Raw genomic sequence first — 23,110 nt, 5'->3', positions numbered from 1 at the left:
AAAATGGGCTACCTCTAAGAATACAATAGAACTAGCCAATTATTATTAGAGATTTGTAAAAGGGTATTCAAAAAGGACAGTAGTATTCACTGAACTGCTGAAAAAAAGGACAAAAGTGAAGTTGGACACCATAATGCCAAGAAGTTTTCAAAGACTTGAAAGACGTGATAATGATGGATCTTGTTTTGGCACTCCTCGATATTGAAAAACCTTTTGAGGTATAAATAGATGCATCAGACTTTGCCTTGGAAAGGGTGTTGTTACAAGAAAGACACCCAATTGCATTTGAAAGTCAAAAATTGAACAAGGCCGATAAGAGATACATGGCACAAGAGAAAAGAACTACTAGCAGTGATTCATTATTTACGAGTCTGGCAACACTAATTGCTAGGATCGCAATTCGTGGTTAAGACTAACAACACCGCTGTAAGTCATTTCCTTAAACAACCAAAACTCACTGTCAAGTAAGTGAGATGGCAAGAAAATTTACATCCAGATCCCCAAGCACTCGCCATTACAAAGTTGGTTGAGAGTGGGAAGTCCAAATATTTTTGGGTGAAAAATGGGCTTCTACTAACAAAAGAACCACAAATCTTTGTTCTAAGAGCAAGCGAGTTGAGGTAGAATTTGATGAGGGAATGCCGTGATACTCATTGGGCGGGACATCTAGGTTGGCAGCGGACCGTTGCATTATTGAAACAAGGTTATTATTGGCCTCATATGTGGCAGGATGTGATGGATTATACCAAGACGTATCTCATTTGCCAACAAGACAAAGTGGAGAGACAGAAACCGCCAAGGACACTTAAACCACTACTAATACCGAGTAGATCATGGGAAAGCATTTCTCTTGACTTCATAGTGTGGCTTCCTAAAGTGAGAGATATAACAACAATTTTGGTTATAGTGGATCATTTTTCAAAGTGTGCTACATTTATCCTAATATAGAAGTTTGGCATTGTAGAAGAAACAGCTCACATGGTTTTCAAACATATGGCAATATTTAGGGTGTACTTAAGAGCATTATTAGTGATAGACAATTTACTTATTTCTTTGGAAGAGCTTTTCAAGCTATTAGGGTCATAACTCAACATCTCCTATAGTCATCATCTACAAACAGATAGTCAAACAAAATGCTTCAACACACTATTAGAGGAATATTTACGATATTTTGTGTAAACAAACTAGAAAAATTAGCCGAATCTATTGGATGTGGCTCAGTTATGTTTTAATTCTCAAAAGAGTTTTGCCATGAACAAAACCTCTTTCGAGGTCTTCACAAGGCAACAACCTAAACCTCCCCATGCCTTAATGGAGTTTTAAAGTGAAAAGAGTCATCGAGCATTCAACTTTGCTAAAGAGTGGAGACAAAATACAGAGATTGCTCGAGCTTATCTAGAGAAAGCCTCCAACTGCATGAAAAGTGGGTAGACAAAGGTATCAGGGAACAACACTTCAAGGCAAGGGACTTGGTGTTAGTGAAGTTAGTACCTGAACAACTCCGATTCTTTAAAAAAAGATACAAACAACTAGTGCAAAAGTATAAAGGGCTCGTGCCAATTACGGCCAAGGTGAGGAGCACCTCTTTTAAGATTGACCTACCCAAGTGGATGAGAGTGCATCTAGTGTTTCACATCAGCAACCTGAAGCCATTCCATGCAGATCTAGCAAATGCAAGCAAGAGTCAAGCCACGATAGCTACCATTACAACATTGAGTAGAGGAGATTCTTGTAGAGAGGATGACCATCATTAACCAATGACTAACATAAGAGTATCTAGTGAAATGAGAAGGTCTGAGGATATATGAGATCACTTGGGAGAAGGCACTTAACCTCCGTGCCTTCAAGCAGAAGATTGAAGAATTTTAAACCAACCAGACAACGAGGACGTCAAGAAATTGAGTGGGGGAGGATGTCATGAACCAACTTTGTATAGGGCTTTGATAGGGTAGAATTGCATAAGAGATTAAGTCTTTTGTACCTGCAAGAGAGATGTCCCCCTTTCAAACATTGTACTGGCATTTGGTGATAGTTTTAGAAATAGTTGTTAAATCTTTAGGGGAAAATTCTTTAGGAAGGGAATGTCCTTATCTCACACATTGTAATGGTTATTGGTGAAACACTTGTAAAACCTCATAGTTTCTTTATAGGAGGTGAGTAGTTGACGAATTATTAGGCTGCCTCAACGGAAAATTTATGTTTGTAGTGAGTCATCTAAAGTTGTCCTTATGACCCGATGGTGGCGTATCCGAGTAAAATATTTTTCTTTATGTGGCTCCAGTGGTTGCATATATGGTATTTGTTATGCCTTCTGATTTCAATGTTGCGTTGCCTTAATCTAGTTTTATGGCTTTATTGTTGCTTGTTCATATTTAAGTGAGTTATTAGCTAGCTTGCGTGGAAGAGTCCATTCAAGTGTCACACGGATGATCACACACTTAAGTGAAGAAGCATAGTTCGTGACACTAGGGATCTTCACATTTGGTCAGCCTGAACTCTTCATGGTGACAAAGTGGAAGATACGTAAGGTTCTTTATGTGTCCACACTCAAAAGGACTAAAACATTGCACAAAGTTTTAATCATCTTGGCAGTATGATATTGGGAGGAAGAATAAGCTAATCAACAAAAAGGTGAAAATAGAAAGGGAAATGATTGAAAGAATCAATTGGGAATGCATTTTTGAAGTTGTGAAGAAAGAAGAATTGGTATAAGAGAGATATGTTAAAAATAAAATTATGAGAAATGACCATCGTCATAAGTTTAATTCAAAAATAACCTTCATTATAATTTTAACTGTTTTTATCCAATTTTTAACATGACTTGATAAAAATTCCCTTTAAACAATTTCAAACAAATTAAATAGTCCTAGTTTTCTCTATCCTGCCATCTAGACAAAAATTTTAAAATTAAATTCTGACTTCTTTCTCTTGCTAAATACCGTTTATCTCACCATCCAAAGAGCAAAAATGACATCAAGGTATATTTTTTAGGTTATTAGATTTATTGGTTTATATTCATGGAACTCCAAAGTTGAGGGGTTGAAATTGATTAAACATATATGTAAACTGGAACACTTTATGACTTTGGTAACTTAAACCTAGCTATGAGCAAACAAATCAATTAGTTATTAAGTATTGCGTCACTGGTTTTTAAACATTGTGAGATTAGGTTTTATGCATTGCGTGACTTAATTATTACAATTCTGATTTTTAAGTATTGCGTGACTGGTTTTAAGCGTTGTGTGACTTAAGTGTTGCGAGACTGCCTTTTAAGCATTGCCTGACTTAAAAAGTGACATAAGTATTGCAAGACTAGTTTTTAGGCATTGCGAGATTGGTTTTTAGGCATTGTGTGACTAGTTTTTAGGCATTGTCTGACTAGGTTGTAAAGATTGCTTGACTGGTTTTTAAGCATTATGTGATTGAGTTTTAAACATTGCGTGATTACATAAAGTGGTCATTGGGTCGATGACACTTACAAAGGTGGTGAGACACGAGTGGGGGTGTTGGGAGTGATTTATCATTTTCGGGCTTGATGAAGCTAGTTGAAGATTTTAGGGTAAACTCACAAAATCATGAAATCAAGCTACATGCAACCAGTCACACATGCCCTATCAATCAGTCACACATGTCCTATGAATGTTCGACCCAAAAACCACCAACACTACCAAATTCCATTAAACAAAATCAACAACTTTAAACAACACACCATATTCCATTTAATAACATAATCGACGAATATGCCTACCTTTATGCTCAATTCACTCTAAAATACTTCTATCAATGCTCAAAACATTTAACGGTTTTTCTTCCTTATGAGGAATGCTTTGGAGATGAACGGTCTGTTAAGGAAAGCTGAGAAATTACAATGGTCAAAAACTTGAACCAAATATATGGGTCGGTTTGAGGCATGGACCCAAACATATGAGTCGGTTTCATTAAGGGTAATTTTTTTCAAAATTAATTTCTCTTGACTAAAAACAATTAAAATTATGAAACAATTAAAATTATAGAAAGGACTATTTTAAAAAACACTTTATGTATGAGGGATATTTTTAAAAAGAAGCCATGTTAAAACTGATTATTAAACTGGAATATTGAGTCATCTTTCTAATATTAAAATGTAAACAAGCAAACCATTCTCTTTGACCAAGAAAGCAAGATAAGCTTGTTAGAATTTTATAGGAAAGAGAGGGAGAGATAGCTATGGTTGTTGACTTTGACCTGCACAAAGGTGGGTTGACAGACGCAAGCACTAAAATAAACAGAGTTAACATGGAATCCATTATTCTATCTACTTCTTCAAGAAACTGGCATGATCATCCCCAGCGTATCTCATCCTTCCAAATCCCACCTCAAGATAGTATTCCTTCTCAATTCAACTAACTTCTCTTTTGTTCATACAGGAAACAGACTGCGTTGAACAACTCGTGACCTGGTGTCTCTCATAATGTATATTTGTTTGTTTATGCACTTATTTATTTATAGCATTAAATAAAATAATAAATATTTACAAGTAATAAATTAATATTTTTAATATAAGGTAACAATAAACTTGATAAGCGTTTGTGTCCTACCTTTAAAAAAATGCAACACAAGAAGAAAAAAGGTGTGACCTTTTGTAGACACCTAAAAAAATAAATTAAAAAATTAAATTGTAATAAAATAAAATAATAAAAAAAAAGGGAGAGAAGGAATGGCTGGGGGTACGCCCAGCCATCCCTTCCCCAACCACCATGCATGATGGGGCTCTGGCCACCAACTCCTTGGTGCCAGAACCCCATTGCCGGGTTGTCCAAATTTTTGGACAACCCAGCTTTGAAGGACACCACTTGCAAAACCAAAAAGGAGAGGAGATCAAAAATCCAAAAAAAAAATCCTAAATCTACCAGCAAGCTACCTAGCCACAAGCAAAAATAAAAAAAAAAACAACAATAAAAAAAACAAAGCACAAAAACAGATATACAAAAAAAATGAGAGAGGGCAGGGGGCTAGGATTTGGATTCGGGTTGGTTTGAGTGAGGGAGATTGGTGAGCTTTGAGGGAAGGGTTAGATCTTTGGAGTGCCGGCTAAAGGAGAGTGGAAGCCATAGCTTTTCGGGGTCGGTATACCGACCACCGACAAGGGAAAGGGTAAACCCGGTTGGGTCATCGCCGACCGAGGCAGGGAGTGTCAGATCCGTCGATCGGAAGGGAAGAAGGCTTCGAGGGAGAGAGGGAGGCTGAAGTCTCACCGGTCTAGGTGAGGAAAACGGTGGAAGCGCCGGCCATAAGAGAAAGAGAGAGAGGGGAAAAATTTTAGAGAGAAGGTAGAGAGGCCGGCGGCTAGAGAGAGAAAAGAGGGTAGAAAAATGATAGGAGAAGGGAAAAAGAAAGCTTAAATACTTAGGTTTAAGGTCTCCAAAATGACGCCGTTTTGGAGGAGCACAAGCTGCCAAACAAACACTCCAAACGGTGTGTTTTGGGCTCAGTTTAGTGGACTTAGGAGGTCAGATCCAATGTAACAGACTCGGGCTTTTTGTGGGTCTCCGAATTGGGCCAATCGCAACCCAACAAGGTATAACTCTTCTTTTTTCTTTTTTTTTTTGCTTGGGTTTGTTTTAGTTAGTATTGGGTCTAGCCCACTTTAATTAAAATGCATTTATTTTTTCTAGGAAAGAAATATATATATATAATATGAATGCTTATATTTAATATTAAAAAATCAAAAAAATAATAATGATAGTAATAATAAAAAATAATAGTAAAGATGCATAGTTTAGAGAAATATATATATATAAAATAAGAAAATTCATAATAGATTTAGTTTGTTTTTTTTAAATAAATATAATAATAATGATAGGTAAATGAGAAGAAATATAAAAAATAATAATAATAAAAATAAAATAAAATAATAATAATAATAATAATAAAAAAATGAATGAAATGATTATTTGAAAAATTTCACCTATGAGAGGTAAAGAGTTGCCTCTTTTAAGTGGATTTTTTTTTGAATGTGAAGTTCGAGACGGATTTTCACCGAAGCGTCGGGATAAATCCGAACTCTAAATTTCAATACCCATCAACTCAAATAATCGTTGCTAAAATAATAATATATATTGAGAAAAGTAAATCTACACAATATCACATTTAAATCTAGGTTAGTGTAGTCAGTTAATTAGCAAATAAATATCATTAAATAAAATTAAGTTAACCATTTATTTAATTAATTGTTTATTTGATTAAAAAAGGAAAATAATACATAAGATGGAATATTAATTCACTATGCTAGTTAAAGAATATAGATTTAAATAGGAAACTCTAAAAAATAATAATAAATAATTAAGTAGCACTAAGTATATAAACAATGTGATAAATATTTAAATACATAGTTGGGTGAATTATGAATCACCTAAGTCAATAAACGCGTGCATGTAGACATCAGCATTTTATCTTGACATAGCACGCCACATTTATTTTGCAAATGGCGCGGCAATCCCGATGATAGGATTTCCTCGAGGAGCTTGTAGAGACGAGTTCTTCCGGGGATATCTCTAGGTGAGGAAATTCGAGACTTCACCAAAGCGTTGGGATGGTTTTCGAATGATTTTTCAATAAAAGATTACCGACTCCATTATTTAAAATAAACAAGTCATGACATCATTTTACGCTTGCATCATGTGCATACGTAAAATCCAATAAAAAAACTCAGTCAGTCAATTCAATAAAAATTTAATTAATAAGTAAGGATTAAATTAAAAGTAGGCTGTATTAAGATAACTTAAGATTAAATAGTACTGTTCGTGGAATAGGTGTCACAGAGGTGCTAACCCTTCTCCGTGCGTAACCGTACTCCCGAACCCATCTCTAAAAATGTGGACCAGTTTTCGTTCTTTCGACGAACTTAAAATTAATTTAGGACTTCGTCGATTAGAATCAGATTAATAGGTGACCAATCACACCTATAAAAAAAATTAACGATATTCAAAGTAGAAATCTAATTTATACCAATCAATAGAAAATGGCATAAGCATGCCCCACCTAGTTACAAGTGCAACTTCGTGGAGGCTTTTCCATAAAATAATAAGCGTGGACTGATTGAGGTCTACCCCTTGAAATTCTTGGGAATTGATAGTCACAATTATAACTATTAATTGCTTTCACGTATTTAGTTCCACTACTTTTTCTAGAGAAGAAGAAAGTTCTCGGAAGCTTACTGTGTCTTGTAGCCGTAATTCTGCACAGACTATTCCACTGGCTTTAGAAAGACTTGACATTCATTGTTGACACTAAAAGATAGCTATTGACCTTGACTTGCAGAAAATTTAGAGCCAAGTGGCTAGGCCTGCACGTCATATGTATCCCTTGAAAAGTCAAATAACTATGCCATAATTATGATAGTTTCAAAGAATAGGGTTAAAACTTAAAATTAATATAAAAAAAGGTTAATAAGGAAGAGAGGATATTTCTTTATAACACAGTAAACTGCTCTTAGGGTTTTCTCTGTCCTGTTTTCTAAGGTATAGTATTCCTATCTTGATTTTTTTTTTTTTGCAACTAGAAGTATTATTTTCATAAAATCAAATAATTGTCAAGAAGTGATGGCCATCATTTACTTTTTATGAGAACAATACCATCCTTTTCTAGTATTATTATTTTCATAAAAAGTAAATGATGACAAATCACTTTTTTTACAATTATTTGATTTAATTAATATGTTAAAAATAGGAAGGAATTGCATTAATGATCCTGCAAAAGATAAAAGAGCACAAATTAATATCTTTCAACATAATATTGATATAAATTGTTCGATAAAATAAATTATTATCATTTTTATTATTGAAAGAAAATGAAAGATTTCTCTCTTTCGGAGTGTAAATTAGTAATAGATTCTATTGATATCTCTATTCGTTCATCTCATGCCTAAACCTCCACTCTGTCCCCAATGACTTTATTCATCAATACGACACCTTTGTTGTCTGCACAATTTAATTTATGTGTCCTATTCGTTCATAATTTATACACATATTACTATTAGTCTTTTGATACATATTGAGACCACTTTTAGGGTTCCTTTGGCACCATGGCATCACACTGGATCCCCAAAATTTCCCCAAATGTCATTGGAAAACGACACCTTTAGTTACACAAGTAGAAGTAACTTTTTTTTAACTTTCATAAATTTCATGAAAATTATTACCTATATCTTGTCGACTTCTATTGCTTGATTCCATTTGGATAAACCATAACTCCATTATCCAAAAGAGATACATATAAAAGAAAAAAAACAAAAGGTTGCGAAGCCCACTTTTCTTATGATCTCTTATTTGATAAGTATTACGTTTGTTATAGGAATTGAACTTTAATTTAATTCACTTATAGTTTTTCTTCTCATTTTTTGATATGGGATTCAAATTAATTAGGTACTTATCTAATTTATAAGAAAAGGAAAACATGCAACAAAAAAGATAAAGGGAAAGAAAAACTCATTATTATTATTCTATATCTATTAGACTTCTATTGCTTGATTCATTTTCTTTTGCATTTCCTTTTAGGCTTTTAGTTCAAAGTTAATAAAGATAATAAGAAAAGAAAAACTTATAATTATACGATTAAAGAAAACAATAGATAGTTATTTTTTAAATTTATAATCTATAATGATTTTACCTTTTCTATAATATCAAAATAAGGAGAGCTTTTTTATGGGGAAGGGATGAGAGTACTAGGAAGATTGTTAAAATCAAATGGAAGATAGATTGCCAACCTAAGAGATGGGGTGGTCTTGGAATAGCCAACCTTGTACATAAAAATATAGCTCTCCTAAGCAAATGGTGGTGGAGGTACGACCACAGTCATAATGCACTTTGGAAGAAGCTATTATGTGAGAAATATGGTGAAGCCCCCTTGAGTTAGATTTTGTCTAGACACCACAAAGGCAAAATGTCCAATGCATGGAGGAACATTGTATACCTCCCGAACCTTGAAGGAGTTGAAAAGGTGATAGGCAAGGAGAGCGGTAGATAGGTCGTGGGGAATGGAAATAGGATTTTGTTTTAGAAGGACGAATAGATATCACACTTCCCATTGAAGGAAATCTTCCCTTGGCTTTTCACATTGTGAGAGAGAAGAATGCCAAAGTGAAAGAGGCTTGGTTGGGAAACAGTGAATTCAATTTTGAGTTTAGGCGCTTTCTTTTAAACTGAGAGTTGGAGTGCCTTTAAGAACTCTGATCAACTCTTCAAGGTGTGTTCCTTAATGGAAACAAGGAAAACCTTCTTACTTGGGAAGTAAACAACAGAGGAAAATTCTCAGTAAAAAAAAAAGCAATGAAACTATTAAAAGGGAATTCACATTACGATGGCAATGGTGTTTAGTTTTTGTCCATTTAGGAGTTCATGGTTCCTCCCAAAGTTCAATGTTTTTTATGGTTAATAGTCTTGGAAAGCATCCCTACGAAGAGTTTTTTGAAGGTTAGGGCATTTATTTCGATAAGGAAAATCTTATGTGTGCTTGGCATGGTCTTGTGGAAGATGAGTGCCATCACATCCTACTTCATTGTTTTTGTTTTTTTTGGAAGTTTGGTGCAATGTCTTTGATTGGTGGGGATTCGAGTTGGTGCTAACAATGTTTTTATCATAAGTGACTTTATTTTGCGAGGATCTTATATCTAAAGGTTTTCATAAGAGATGGATTTTAGTGGTAGGTGCCACAATTTGGTCTCTTTGGTTGGCTAGAGACGACTTGATTTTTAATGACAAGAAATGGGAGAAAGAAGAAGCGATCTTTATGCTTAAAATGAGAACAAAATTTCAACTAAAGCCATTAAAACTGAAAGAGGATTGGACACGATTGGTTGGTGGTCTGTGCCAAAGATATTTAACCAGGCCAATAGTCACTAAGGAACCTAGGAGAGGTTGGAATGGATCCTTTGTAGAAAGAGTGGATTAAAATTGAATGTGGATGGTTCAGTTAGAGGACAGCCAAGGCTAGGGGTTTATTGAAGGGTGTTCTTAGAGATAGTAAGAGTACTATAGTAGGTCTTTTCTTTGGCCCTTTGGGGAGCTTGAGTTTAATCATGCATAAATTTATGCTACTAAAAATGTATTACAATTTTTTGTCTCATCTTTTTGGTTTGGACTTAAATCTTTAGTAATAGAATTATACTATTGCGTTGCTTTTTCTTGGATAGTTAAACTGGATGATTGGCCATGGGCACTGTGAAAGGTATTTTCTGATATTGACAAGTTACAGCTTCCTCTATATCTTTAGGAAGCTAAACTTCTTCGCAAATTCTTTGGAAAAAATGGGAGTGAATTGAAGTTTTATGTTTAATGCCTGTTGGTGATAGAGTTCCAGATTCTACTACTTGCTTTTCTGAATAATCTTATGCATGGTGAACTCTTCCACAATGGAAAAGGACCTGCTGATTTTACCCAGTCAAGATTGGTGTTGTAGATATTTTCATGCTAGCTGTGTTGTTGCCTTTCCTCTATGAAAAATATTCTGTTATTTTTGCCCCACAGGATAGGCATTTATCCTTGTGGATGATGTTAGTTAGAGACGTTCCTTGACTATTAGGCAGTTTATCAAGAAATGCTAATGATCAGGGGAGCAGTTTATCCATGGACATGCAAATTTTTACCTAAATGAGAAGGTATGGCTACATCAATCTTGGTTTCTACCATTGTATAAAGAGTTAATGGCAAATTCTTTTACTCTAATGAGTTACTGGCAAGTTCTTTTCATCACTATTATGAGCAACTAGTAGGTCTTTTTTGGATGTTTATGTAGCTTCATGATGTTGCACTGGCTGCTTTTTTTTTTGTCACTTTTTGTATAGAGCAATTTTATTTGTATATATATTCTACCTTTGTTGCCTCTGGACTATTTTTGGAGGGATGTGTCATCCCTGGTACTTTCTAAACCTTATGTGCATAAGGCGCTTCACTAGGTGCTCTTAGGTGAACATTTTTTGTACCAGTTTAAGGATTTGAATTGTGAGGTTTTTAAAGCCATTTTATTAATACAATTGACTTGTTTAGAGCAAAAAAAAAAAGTCAAAATAAGTATATATATTACATATTTTGAAAATGCATATATCATGGTAATGATTAGGAGGTAGAATCCATTACGGTTGATCTTGGAGGAGAAGACAAGTAAGGCTTAGGTGGAATTCGCAAGGCTTCTATGCTTCCTTCCAACATGTCGATCACCTCAGTCATTGAAAGCCTATCTAGTGGATTTGTTTGTATACACCACAAGCCGACTAATATCATTTTCCTCACAATCTCAGTTTCTTCTCTAGTCATGAGGCCTAGTAATTCTGGTTTGATATTGCCTTGGTCAAGATGCTGATAAATCCAATGAGGAAAATATATCTCACTGGTTTGACTTACCTTGACATCTATGTTCCTTCTTCCCCCAACCATCTCTAAGATCATCATTCCATAGCTATAGACATCTGATTTATGCGAAATACCTCCAACATTTCTGCAAAACACTTCTGGAGCTATGTAACCAATTGTTCCTCTAGCTTCCAACATTGATACGATACTCTCTTTCATGTTTGACAATTTTGCAAGCCCAAAATCAGAGATTTTTGGGCAAAAATTTTCATCTAGAAGAATGTTATGAGGTTTTATGTCGAAATGCAAAATCCTTGTGTTGCACCCTCGATGTAAGTACTCAAGCCCTCGGGCTATTCCAATTGCAATTCGGTACAATTCTTCTGATGTCAAGCGTCGATGTTCTTTCAAATTAGTATTCTCTTTGTAAATGAATCTTTCTAAAGATCCATTGGCCATGAACTCATAAATCAGAGCTCTTTTATTACCTTCTAAGCAAAATCCTCGAAGGGTAACAACATTAACATGGGAAGTTCGACTAATGCTTGCAACCTCATTAATAAATTCTTGACCGTTTCCTTTGGATGTATTAAGCAATTTCACAGCAACAAGATGGCCATCTAGTAGCTTCCCTTTGTACACACTTCCATAGCCACCTTTCCCTAGTGTTTCTTTAAATGAGTTTGTCATTTTCTTGACATCTGAATAAGTGTATCTTTTGGGAGCTAAACTTTCATTATTTTTTAAAAAAGCCTCGATATCTAGATCACTCTTTGTGAACTGCTTGAGAAAGCCCATTGTTTTAATGTATTTGAAATAGATTGTAATGACACCGGTGATCAGTAGACAAATTCCTGCAATAACTAAAATTGCCAAAAGCAAAAATCAAGTCAAGGGGCTAAAAGCATAAATGCCTTGTTGAAAACTTTTCATTATAACCATGACATAAAGAATATCATCTATCTAACCACAAAATGTGTATATATATAATTGAGCTTGACTTATTTAACGTTTGGACCTTATTATGCTAATGGAACTAATTATCAGCTGACCTTATTATGCATATAATTATTAATTTTTTTGTAAGATATTAGTATTTTTTACTTATATATTATTTATAATTTTATAAATAAAAAATCAAATTTGTAGAGAGTGTGAATTATTTTTAAAGAATCTAATTTTGATAAAATTTCAAAAAATATAGATTGTCATGAGTATCGATAGTGGAAAGAGATGTATAATAACACTCTCTTTAATTTGATAATTTCAAGTGTAATTTCAAAATATTAAAACTTATAAAAAATTGAAAAAACTACTTTTAAATAATTTCAACATTCCTCTCAAGGTGTTTAGGTTTGGCTAAAGGGTAGAATGGTCGTGCACTAAGTTATTTGGTGTGTTATCGTTGTTAATACTTACTAATGTCAAACGTATAAATTATGGTGCATTATGCATTGGAAAATCATTCGTGTGATTGTGCATGGTACTAATCAAGTAAATGGCTAGACCTTTCTAATTATTTTAAAATTATATAGACTTTTATAATTTTTTACAATTTAATAACTATTTTTATAAAAAATTTTATTAAGGTGATTGAATGTTCAATTGTTTTGAGTAAATATAATCATTTTCTAAAATTTGGTCAAGCACCAAAATTAAAATATTTTAGATTTGAAATATTGTGAGTATAATTTGGAAATGAAATTGATTTGTGTTTTGACATTTTTGGATGATTTCATAGTTTACCTATGTCTTAGGGAGTTATACTCGTGGCATAGACTTGAAATTTAAACCATTAACGGATTGTTATTCTCAATTTTGGACTGTTATTGTTGATTGTGATATAGTCAAAAGAGAATGAAAATGATTATTTTGAAATGTTTTTAAATCATACTATTTTTGAATTGTTGATTTAATTGTGATTTATTGACTAAATATTGAGAATTGACAATTAAGATTTTAAAGTATTGTTTCTTATACTTGATCTAGTTAGTTAAATCGTTTGGCTGTGAGCTCATTCTTTTATTAACATTTTTATGAATATTAAAAAATAAGCATTGGGGATTATATTGGTAAGAGTGTGTCTTGGGAAGAATTTAATTGTTATGCATTAAATTTAGATAATTATACTTTATTATTACTATTACTATGGATTGTAGTTTTTAGATTTTTGTTATAAGAAAAAGCTTTTTACGACGTATTTGGACAATATGAGTCCGATGACAAAGTGGAGGAAACTCAAGAAAGCCTTTGAAAATTACGGGAGGGTGATGAATTTGCACATTGTGAAAGGGAACGCCAAGCAGAGAAAGAGACAGTCGATCTTCACTTTTATTAGGTACCAATATGAGGATGAGTTGAAGAGGGCGATATCTCATGGCAATGGTTTATTGGTGGATGGGTAGTTTTTAAGGAATAAAAAGACATCCTTTGGCTGGAAAAAGCATAGAGTTAAAAGGATGGAACCATAAGAAAGAGATCCAGTCAAGAGGATAAAGTTTAGGTCCACTAATAATGGGAAGACCTACTGAGAAGCCTTGATACATGATTGGAAGGTGGAACAAAAGAAGAGCATCAAATCAGGGGAACCTAAGGCAATATCGTTAAAGAATAAAAAAGAAAAGCAGATGGAAGATTTTGCTTGTGATGGAGCAAAAAGTGTATGGGTGATCAAATATCCAATGAAATAAAGAGATTAGCTTAATCGAAATGCAATCGGATGCATAAGAGAAACATTTGGCTATATGTGGCACAGTTCAAGTTATTCTGAACATTAGTATCTGTACTTATTCTAACACTTGGCGATCTTGACATGTTATTAACCTTTGGGGAATAAGAAGAGATGAAAGTCTTGTTAGGAAAGTACCTAGAGATTTTTCTACTATGGTTTGATTTATTAAGGCTATACTATCACACATTTCTTCAATCGATATAAAAAATATGCATTCTATTAAGAATATGGATTTGGTTCACTAAAATTCTTCCACATATTTAGCGAGAATAGTTATTCATATTAATGGTGAGTAAGTGAGAGAAATTGATTGAAGTTGATAAAGCAACTAAAAAAATGGAAAGATTCAATTATGCTCGAGTTGAAGTTGAAGTCAGTAAGAAAGTAGCCATCTCGAAGATAATTTATATGAAACTTAATGAGCAAATTATTAATCTGAGAATCATTGTTGAGGATAACAAAGTGTAGATGTTTACATCTATGGAGGATGACAAATAGGAAAGAAAAGAGAGTGACTCATCGAAGGTGTCAAGCCCAATGGGATGGAACAGTGATGATATTAATACGACTAAGTGTAGCTTTGATGAAATGGAAAAGAGTAGCCAAAAGGTGAATGAAGAGTCAAACAGACAAAAAGACCAAAATGACAACTATTGGTGTGTGAGAGACATGACTGTCCTGTGAGGAGACAAAGGACAATAATGTTAGAAGTCTTACCATTGTTTTTAAATAAAAGCAATTAAGAGGGCAACGAGAATCAGAGTTGGGCTTAAATAATACTCGGACAAGATTGGCTCCATTGAGGCCTAACATGCTTGGGCTACAATCGAGAGAGATCAGGCTTAAGACTGGAAAGGTATAAAGGTGCAATTTGGGCTGTGATCTGATGATTATAGATTCAAAGCCCAAGGCTCAGGCAAACACTCAACAAAGGCCTACACCGGAAGAACTGGAAATGAGTCCACTAATAAGTAACCAAAGCCTGGGGAAAGAAAAAGAAGGAATTAGGGGCTTCTCAATGGAGGGGGATTTTGAAAAATCAAAAAAGGTCAAGCTACGAACGAAGATTTGGGATTGGAATTAGAAAGTGGTAGAGGTTAACTCTTCTCAGAAGAGGTGGTGTCGAGAAGTTGGCATATGTAAGGGAAATGCATGCAAAAGGGGGGGATAGTAAAAAGAAGAAAGAGAGAGGGAGGATGGCAATAAAAAGTGTACATAAAATGTAAGGGAAATGCATAGTAGTAAAGGCATGAGGTAGCAATAGTTCAAGTAAGTCGTGTCATGTTGGTGGTACCCATTGAATGAAAACTTAACTATGCTAATTTAAGAGAAAGTATGGTAGGTGAAGGTGACATTGAAGAACCAAATGGAGATGATCATCGTATAGATGTAGAGACATAGCCAAGAAGAATGAAAAGGAAACTTTGAAAAGAAATAAGAGATATCTTGGATGGGATAAAAAATACTTGGCAAAGCCTCTTTGAGGAATTCATAAGGAAGAGGGATATAGCACACAGGAACAAGCTCATAGTATTAGAGGTTAAGGAGACTTGAAGGCTCCATCAGAAAGTGAGACTCAAATTTTAGTAAGATTGAAAGGAGATGGTGGAGAGGTTCATGGAGCTGGAGAAAGAAAACCAGGCTAAGAGAGCCAATTAAGTCCAGTGAGGTATGTTTCTAATGTTTCTCTACGACTAGGTTATTTTTGTTACTAATAATTGTGACTTGGAATGTTAAAGTCATAGGGGAACCTAAAAAAAGAAAGACAGTAAGGAATTTAATTGCCATATTGAAATCGAGTATGATGTTGTTGCAAGAAACCAAGCTTCAAACTATTGATAACATGATGGTGGACAGGTCATAAGACAAAAGCCATTTTAAATGGCAATATGTCCAAGTTGAAGGAGCTTCATGGGGACTTTTAAGCGTTTGGGATGATACGTTCTTGAAAGTGGTAGAAGATATAAACTGCTTTTGGGTGGATTATGAAAGGGGTGGGGCATAGTGATCTTAAAGCCTATTTCAAAAGTTGGAATTCCATGGACTTACCCGTGAAAAGATTGTGTGTGTGGAGAATGAACTTCTTTGTTATTGTATGGTCAATTGCGTGGTGAAATATATACTCAGAACAACAAATAATATGGCAAACAGCTTGACTAAGTCGAGGTTGTTACGGACTCAAGATTTGCTATGGATGTCACGTGAGGAATGTGCTACTGAGTGACAAAATTTTTCTAAGGTAGGGAGGCCACTATTGGGGATCTAAGTATGTTTTGTGTTAGGGATTATGGATCTCTTTCCTGTTTATGGTAAAATTCTGATTCTCTTGATGAAAAGTGGATGATTTTTCTGGGATGTGTTGAATGATAGTTTATGTTGGAATGTTTTTGGTTGTTTTGAGCTGTGACAGGGTTTACTGACCTTGAGTTGTTTGGTTGGGAATTGTTCGTAAAAAGGGTTATGTTTTTTTTTTTCTCAGTGGATGTAGTTTGTTTTTTGTTTTCCCGAAACTTTCTACAAAGGGGAGAGAAGTTTCCTTTGCAAAACACCTTAAATTCTTATGTACAGAGATCATCAATTGAAAATTCGCTTTTTTTTTTTTTAAATAAAACTCAATTTGTGCTGTACATGTGAAAATTTTAATAAAGATGTAGGATTACCATCCCAAATAATAAATATCTACCAAGACAAAGTATTAAAATATCATTTGACCATCAATGTATAAAATACTAATAATCTTTTTTCAAATTACATAATAAAATTTAGAATATGCTTGTAGAATTAATGTTCTCCCATTGATGTAATAATCAATAAATAAATATGACTATATCAAGAATGATCTTTTATTGAGATATAAAAGCAAAGGATATTTTGAATAATAAAAACTAACAGTTGATCTTTTATAAAAAATATATTTTATATTTTATATTTATATGCAAGAAGTTGCGTTACACTTTGGTTACTAACTCATTCTTTTATCAATTATATATTGAAATAGTAAAAGTAAAAGTAACAATCAAACATAATCTTTGTAAAACTACTTAATTGTATTGAAATAGTATTTGTAAAAAAAAAAAAAAATCGTTAAAAGATACAAGAAAAGAATTTCATAAACAAAGGATTAATATATAATAGTAATTTTTGGTAACTAAATGTATAAAACGAAATTGAAATTTTGGTAATGCCTCTTTCTTTATCCAAAATTTATAACCATTTTGAACTTAATTTATTAAACAGTTTACCAAAATTTAACTAAATGTCTAAAAAATACTATCAATTATCAAGAAAGCAAAGAAAAAGGAAAGGGCAGAAAATTAGTTAATGGTATGATACCTATGGCAAGCTTTACTCCAAGACTGAAACCTTTGCCTCCTGCAACCAAAAAAAGAAAAGGATTCTTTAATAAATTAATTAATTGCAAATCACATCAAACTATTTTACTAGTATAAGTGGAGATATGTGATCTCTTATAAATTTATTATTTTCATCCTATAATTTAAGAAATTTAGATTTCTCCTCAGTAACTTTTGAAAAGTTTTCACCGTTTATCGAACCATCAGCTAGTTATGTAAAGGCATGCAGCCACATTTATATATATTTTTTTTCTTGAAATTCGTTAGATCTCAAAGAAGCAACCTCGCCAACGGAGCATTTTACATTTTGGCTAGTTCATCTGTATATATTTGTATTTTGTTCGTCATTGTAAAGTATAAGTGACTTCCATTGGTCCACGTCATTTTATTTTTCTTTACATGGTGAATGGTGTTAATGAAGTGGCACCGTGTAATTAATTTCATCGTATTTTTCTTTCTTACCAAACACAGTATTACAGAATAAGAGGAAAAGAAAAGAAATTAGCTCACACTAATATAAACCAAACAATATATTTATGGAAAATGGTATAAAGTGTGTCCCACCTAATTCAAGGTGCAGCTTCGCGGAGGCTTTTCTAAAGAATAATAAGCGTGGACTAGAGATAAGGTTATTTTGTGATCTCCAATTTCACGTTTTATTTTCTATTTTTAAAAAAAAAAAAAACAAAAAAGCGATGTTATCATTTGATTACTAATGCTCAAAAGGTCTGAATGACCTAATTTTAGAGATCAAATTAAAATGAAGTGTACTGACTAGCTTTTAAACTTAAGTTTTTCTCTTTCTTCGTTTTTCTTTGAATTTTAATTGTGATCTGCACTTGGGACCGACCGTATATCAAGATATCAACAAATTTCGTGGACTCCGTATTTCTGATTATGAAGAAAAAGGATTCAATAGCATCTTTTTAGTTAAATGGACTAGTTACTAGGCTTGACATCAAAACTAAGGAGGGTTAGGAAAATGCTGCAAATGAGTTAAATTGGAATAGAAATAATTAAGAAGCAGGCATACCAGGTTCGCATTTAATTAGATGTGGACGATCACGACAATAGCAGACAAATACTTTCGTTAAATTCTTGTTGCTACCACATCTGCCACCGGAATTCTTGCATGGCCGGCAATAGTCATCGAATGCAAAGTATCTCGTTTCAAACGGTTCAAATAAAGTTTTATCGAGAGCCCTGGTTCCACGAATCAGTTCATCCCGAGCCTTCTTCCCAACCGGAACTTCAACAACTTTTCCCCTACAATGATATTCATCATTGTTACCGAACACAGCAAAAGTTTCACTTTGATCCTTTTTGCAAGTGAAACTATTATCCGCAAATCCCCTGCTCGGGCAGCCGTATAAAAGAGTAATGTTTGCGGCGGTGTCGGAATAATTAAAAACATTATATGTAAAAATCTCCTCAGGACAGGTATTTTCTTCGGATTCCACTCGTTGGATTGTCATCAAACCATGAGTCTGATTGAGGTGCACCACTTGGAATTCTTGGGAGCTGATAGTTATATAAGGGGGCTGATTCGGTATGCACTTGAGCTTGTACACTTCATGATCATAGCCGCAATATGCAGGTCGATCATCGGTCCAGAAAGGATATGAAAGATTTCCAAGGTTTCCACAGTCAAATGGATGGGGGCATGAAGTAAAGTGGACATCATCTTTGGAGTAAGATACTTGGAAAAAATTTAGGAGGAAGAAGATGGAGATGATTGAGAAGAAAGTGGGTGTAAGGAAGACGAGGGTATCCATGCGTAGTAGAATTTCATGAAGAAAGTGAATTGTTTTAGTTGAAAGGTTCCTATTTAGTGATGCGAAGCTAAAGGAGATAACTAATTGCGAGTGCTATCATTTTCAAAGAAACAGACCATTGGCTTGGAGTTAACAAGAAAGTTATAACACTTGGAATTCTCCATAAGATGGGAAGAACGAAAAGACCATCTTGGCTGTGCTGACCTTGACTGGCAGAAAGATTTTTTGGATGTGATGATTCAAATGGCAATGACGGGTAACCGACGTAATGCAACGCAGTGGTCTTGTCCGAGGCTACGAGAGCCTAACGCTTGGTTTTCAAGCTTTGGACCATTTGATTGTAAGCGACACATCATCATCAATCCAACGAGAGAATGCACGAATTTCACTACATTTCCCATTTGGTTTTCCACAGCTTGAATGACTTTAAGGGAACACAGTATTGTCAAAATATTACTGAAATGTTTGGCCATTGAGAACAACCAAACCTAAAACAACACGTTACTTGGTTTTGAATGAGGAGCTATAAAATAGTCTGACTTGTTCAAAGAGATGCTTTTGAGGTCTAAACTGGTTTTCGTCCCAAACACTGCCTATTTCAACAGTTTGAACCTATTCTAAAATTTGCAAAGAGAAATTAATTAATGTATACTAGCAGAAACAGATCTAATTATCTAAATCAAAAAGCTAATTAATTCTTTATTTGTTGGTTGATCCTCCATCTGCAAATAAGAAATCTCGACGACCAGGTCTTACTTTAAACTAGTTGGTTCAGTTTCACGTAAGTTCTTTTGTCTTTAATTTTTACTATTAACAACCACTCTCTACCCTAGTAACTTTAATTTTCCTCGAACTTGCGACCACCCTTTCTATCAGAATTTATTCACCCTTCACCGTTAAGTCTATCCCATTGATGACAAACAATAAGACAAGCGATTCTGACCATCGACAGCTAGATAACAATACTAGGGTAGGAGGGTACAAGGTCAATCCCTTTTCTTTTAGTCTCATTCTAAAAAAAATTCACAAAAATAAAAAATAGAAAAAACATATACCGTACAAACCCAAGTAAGTGAGAAAGAAACAAACAAAACTGGGGAGAAGTACTCGTTCTCCAAATTGTCTATTTATTGGTCTAATGGTTTACCATGGCTGTGAATCAATGATCATAACCACTAATGAATTCTGACCGCTACCCTATTTTCTAATTTATTCCATTCTCAGAGTCACTTTTGCTTTGATTGTTGTTGCCACTAGCCCTATGGGCCAAAGAAGACAAGCCCAAGAGGCCGAACCAAGAAGCACGGCCACACGAGAAGGCAAATGACCTGTACATATAGGAGATAAATAGGAGAAAAAATGGGAGGGGATGGGGAAGGGGAAGACATTAGCAACGGCTAGAAGAAGACCCAGCTCCTCGTATACATGGGGGGCAACCAAGGAGCTTCGGCTAAGATCACTCACATTCACACTCTCTCCCTCTATCTCTCTTAAGTCTTATCCATTATTCTATCTACTTCATCAAGAAACTGACCTGATCATCCCCAGGGTATCTCATCCTTCCAAATCCAACCTCAGGATAATATTCTTTCTCAATTCAACTAACTTCTCTTTTGTTCATACAGGAAACAGATTGCGTTGAATAACTCTCAAGTTCTCCTGAGTTAACTTCACTCCGACCTAGGACTATGGAGTAATTTGAGTACTAGCATGTGATCAACTTGCTCAAGTAAGCAAAAGTATATCATTAATTTATGCTATGCCTAGGACTTATTAGGATCACCTTATCGGGTTTCCTAATCTTGATTAAAGTTTTTGGTTCTACGTTAAAAATGTATAACACAAGAAAGAAAGATGCACGCTTTGACCCTAAGGCTGGAATGAGTATGTCTAATGGCAAATTTCCAGCCCCTACTCTAGTGGACTCGTTCAAAGTAGACATGAAATTGAACACGAGAACTCTAAAGGCAGCTTCTGGAAGGCTCCCCCTAGAATTGACCGTGGACTAGATAGATTCAGGTATCACAAGAAATAATTAGCATTTTGTCCTATCCTATATCATTGAACAGCGCCATTAAGGCTCATACGGTTGCGCGAAGTTAAAAAATTATAGCAATCTTTTTTTTTTTTTTTAAAGTTATCTGTAATTCATCGGAACAGGGGAGTCCCTGTAGAGAACAAAAGGGAGATCTAATTGACGATTGAAAAGAGGGGAATGAAGAGGGGTTGGGGGCGTGGGGTTTAATTGGGAGTTGGAACCTGGGATCAAGACATGAAGAAAAATGTATATGTTGCATATAAGCGTGATGAAGAGTGGGGGTTAAAAGATTGTGCATACCAGGATTATTGCAAATAGGATATTGAGAACTCAAAATCTCGCATTTCCCTCTCCGGCTGTTGTTGCATGCTGAACACAAAATTTCAGCAAGATTATACACCACATCAAATCCTAGTTTCCAAGCTTCAAGCCTTTGCGGCGTTTGATTCTGGAGTTCAGCAAAAGCGCTCTGATTAACCTGAACTTGGATAGCAGTATCACAAGAATCACTTAAATCTCCATACCTAGCCCTCTCAACTAAATCATCCGCATAGAAAGAATATAAATCTTCGGTACATCGAAATGGATTTGGACTTGGTTGTATTGATAGGTTGCAATTGTAAAAGAAAGTAAGGTGTCGATTTGTTGGAGAATAGCGCAAGAAAGGGTTCTCCAGAGTAACATTGATCGGATTTTCAGGACAAATCTTTTCCCACAAATCGTTTCGAGAAATAGTCATTGCATAAGTGAAGTGGTTTAAATAAATCATTCGGAATTCATATCGACCAATGTGTATGACAGGCTTCTCATCTTCACATTTCGTCAACCTGAACCCTTCTTGCTTACAGAGCTGAGGGCGATCGTCCGTCCAATAAGGATACGTGAGGTTTTTTATGTCTCCACAATCAAAACGACTAAAACACTGCTCAAAGTTTTCATCATCTTGGCAGAATGATATTGGGAGGGAGAATAAACCGATCAAGAAGAAGGTGAAAATGAAGATAGAAGGGGTTGAAAGCATCAATTGGGAATTCATTTTGAAGTTCTCAAGAGAGAAGAATTGGTATAACAGATATATGTTAAAACTGATTATTAAACTGGAATATTATGTAGGATTACTATGTCATCTTTCCAATATTAAAATGTAAACAAGCAGACTATTCTCTTTGACCAAGAAAGGAAGATAAGCTGTTAGAATTTTCTAGGAAAGAGAGGGAGAGATAGCAATGGTTGTTGACTTTGACCTGCGCGATGGTGGGTTGACAGACGCAAGCACTAAAATAAACAGAGTTAACATGGAATTCATACGAAGCCACCGCTCCCTCTGGCTCCTTTTCTTATGTAGGAAATTAAAAGCTACTCAGAAATGTCATGTATTGAGAAAATTTGAATAATTGAGATTTCCTCTATTCTATACCATGTCTTAATCAACTAAAAGAATAGAGGGTAAGAGCTTTCAAATGGGTATACGATTCTAAAAGGTTTGGAATGAGGGTGGATTTATCTACACTATACCGAAGCAGTCAAACAGAAATTTCAATGAACTTGTACGCGCTGAGGTCGGAGAAGGATGTCTCATCCGCAAGCAGTGAACACATGATCATGTGCAACATGCTTAAATTGATCATAATCCTACTTCTAGCCTCAAACTACCAAATTGGCAGGGTATAATAAAGAGAGTACCTTTATGTCTAACAGTCATTATCTTCAATGACTTTGTCTATTATTCTCTAAATAAATTAACTTACCTATGCTTATCTCAAGATGGTTGACTAGATATAATAGAGAAAAAGTCTTAGAGAGAAATCTTAAGAAGATGTTAAAAGAACAAGCATGCATACCAGAAGCCAGACAGAATTGAGGGTGAGGCTGGTCGCGGCAAAAGCATA

General features: G+C 34.6%; 2 protein-coding genes and 2 long non-coding RNA genes across 4 annotated transcripts in view; 1 reads left to right on the top strand and 3 right to left on the bottom strand.

Annotated features, from left to right (window-relative positions):
* The window catches only part of LOC108661069 (LEAF RUST 10 DISEASE-RESISTANCE LOCUS RECEPTOR-LIKE PROTEIN KINASE-like 2.1), a 32,725-nt gene that overhangs the window by 6,089 nt on the left and 3,526 nt on the right, over positions 1-23,110 (bottom strand). The window lies entirely within an intron of this gene.
* LOC148763459 (uncharacterized) lies at positions 1,150-22,721 on the bottom strand. Its single transcript, XR_016025243.1, has 2 exons — positions 21,522-22,721; positions 1,150-1,412 (listed from the first exon to the last, which is right to left on the bottom strand). It is a non-coding gene; the product is annotated as an uncharacterized LOC148763459 (long non-coding RNA).
* Positions 10,809-20,158, bottom strand: LOC18604167 (LEAF RUST 10 DISEASE-RESISTANCE LOCUS RECEPTOR-LIKE PROTEIN KINASE-like 2.1). Its single transcript, XM_088804374.1, has 3 exons — positions 18,442-20,158; positions 17,389-17,427; positions 10,809-12,187 (listed from the first exon to the last, which is right to left on the bottom strand). The coding sequence occupies exons 1-3, from the start codon at positions 19,181-19,183 to the stop codon at positions 11,091-11,093; spliced, it is 1,878 nt and encodes a 625-aa protein (XP_088660500.1). The 5' UTR covers positions 19,184-20,158; the 3' UTR covers positions 10,809-11,090.
* On the top strand, positions 20,561-21,514 carry LOC148763460 (uncharacterized). The gene is made up of 2 exons (XR_016025244.1): positions 20,561-20,732; positions 20,809-21,514. It is a non-coding gene; the product is annotated as an uncharacterized LOC148763460 (long non-coding RNA).

This window comes from Theobroma cacao, chromosome 3, assembly GCF_053813885.1.
Source record: "Theobroma cacao isolate CCN51 chromosome 3, ASM5381388v1, whole genome shotgun sequence".
In the NCBI taxonomy this organism is placed as follows: Eukaryota; Viridiplantae; Streptophyta; class Magnoliopsida; order Malvales; family Malvaceae; genus Theobroma; species Theobroma cacao.
Note: the sequence above shows the minus strand (reverse complement) of the source record. Positions and strands in the feature narration are given on the sequence as shown.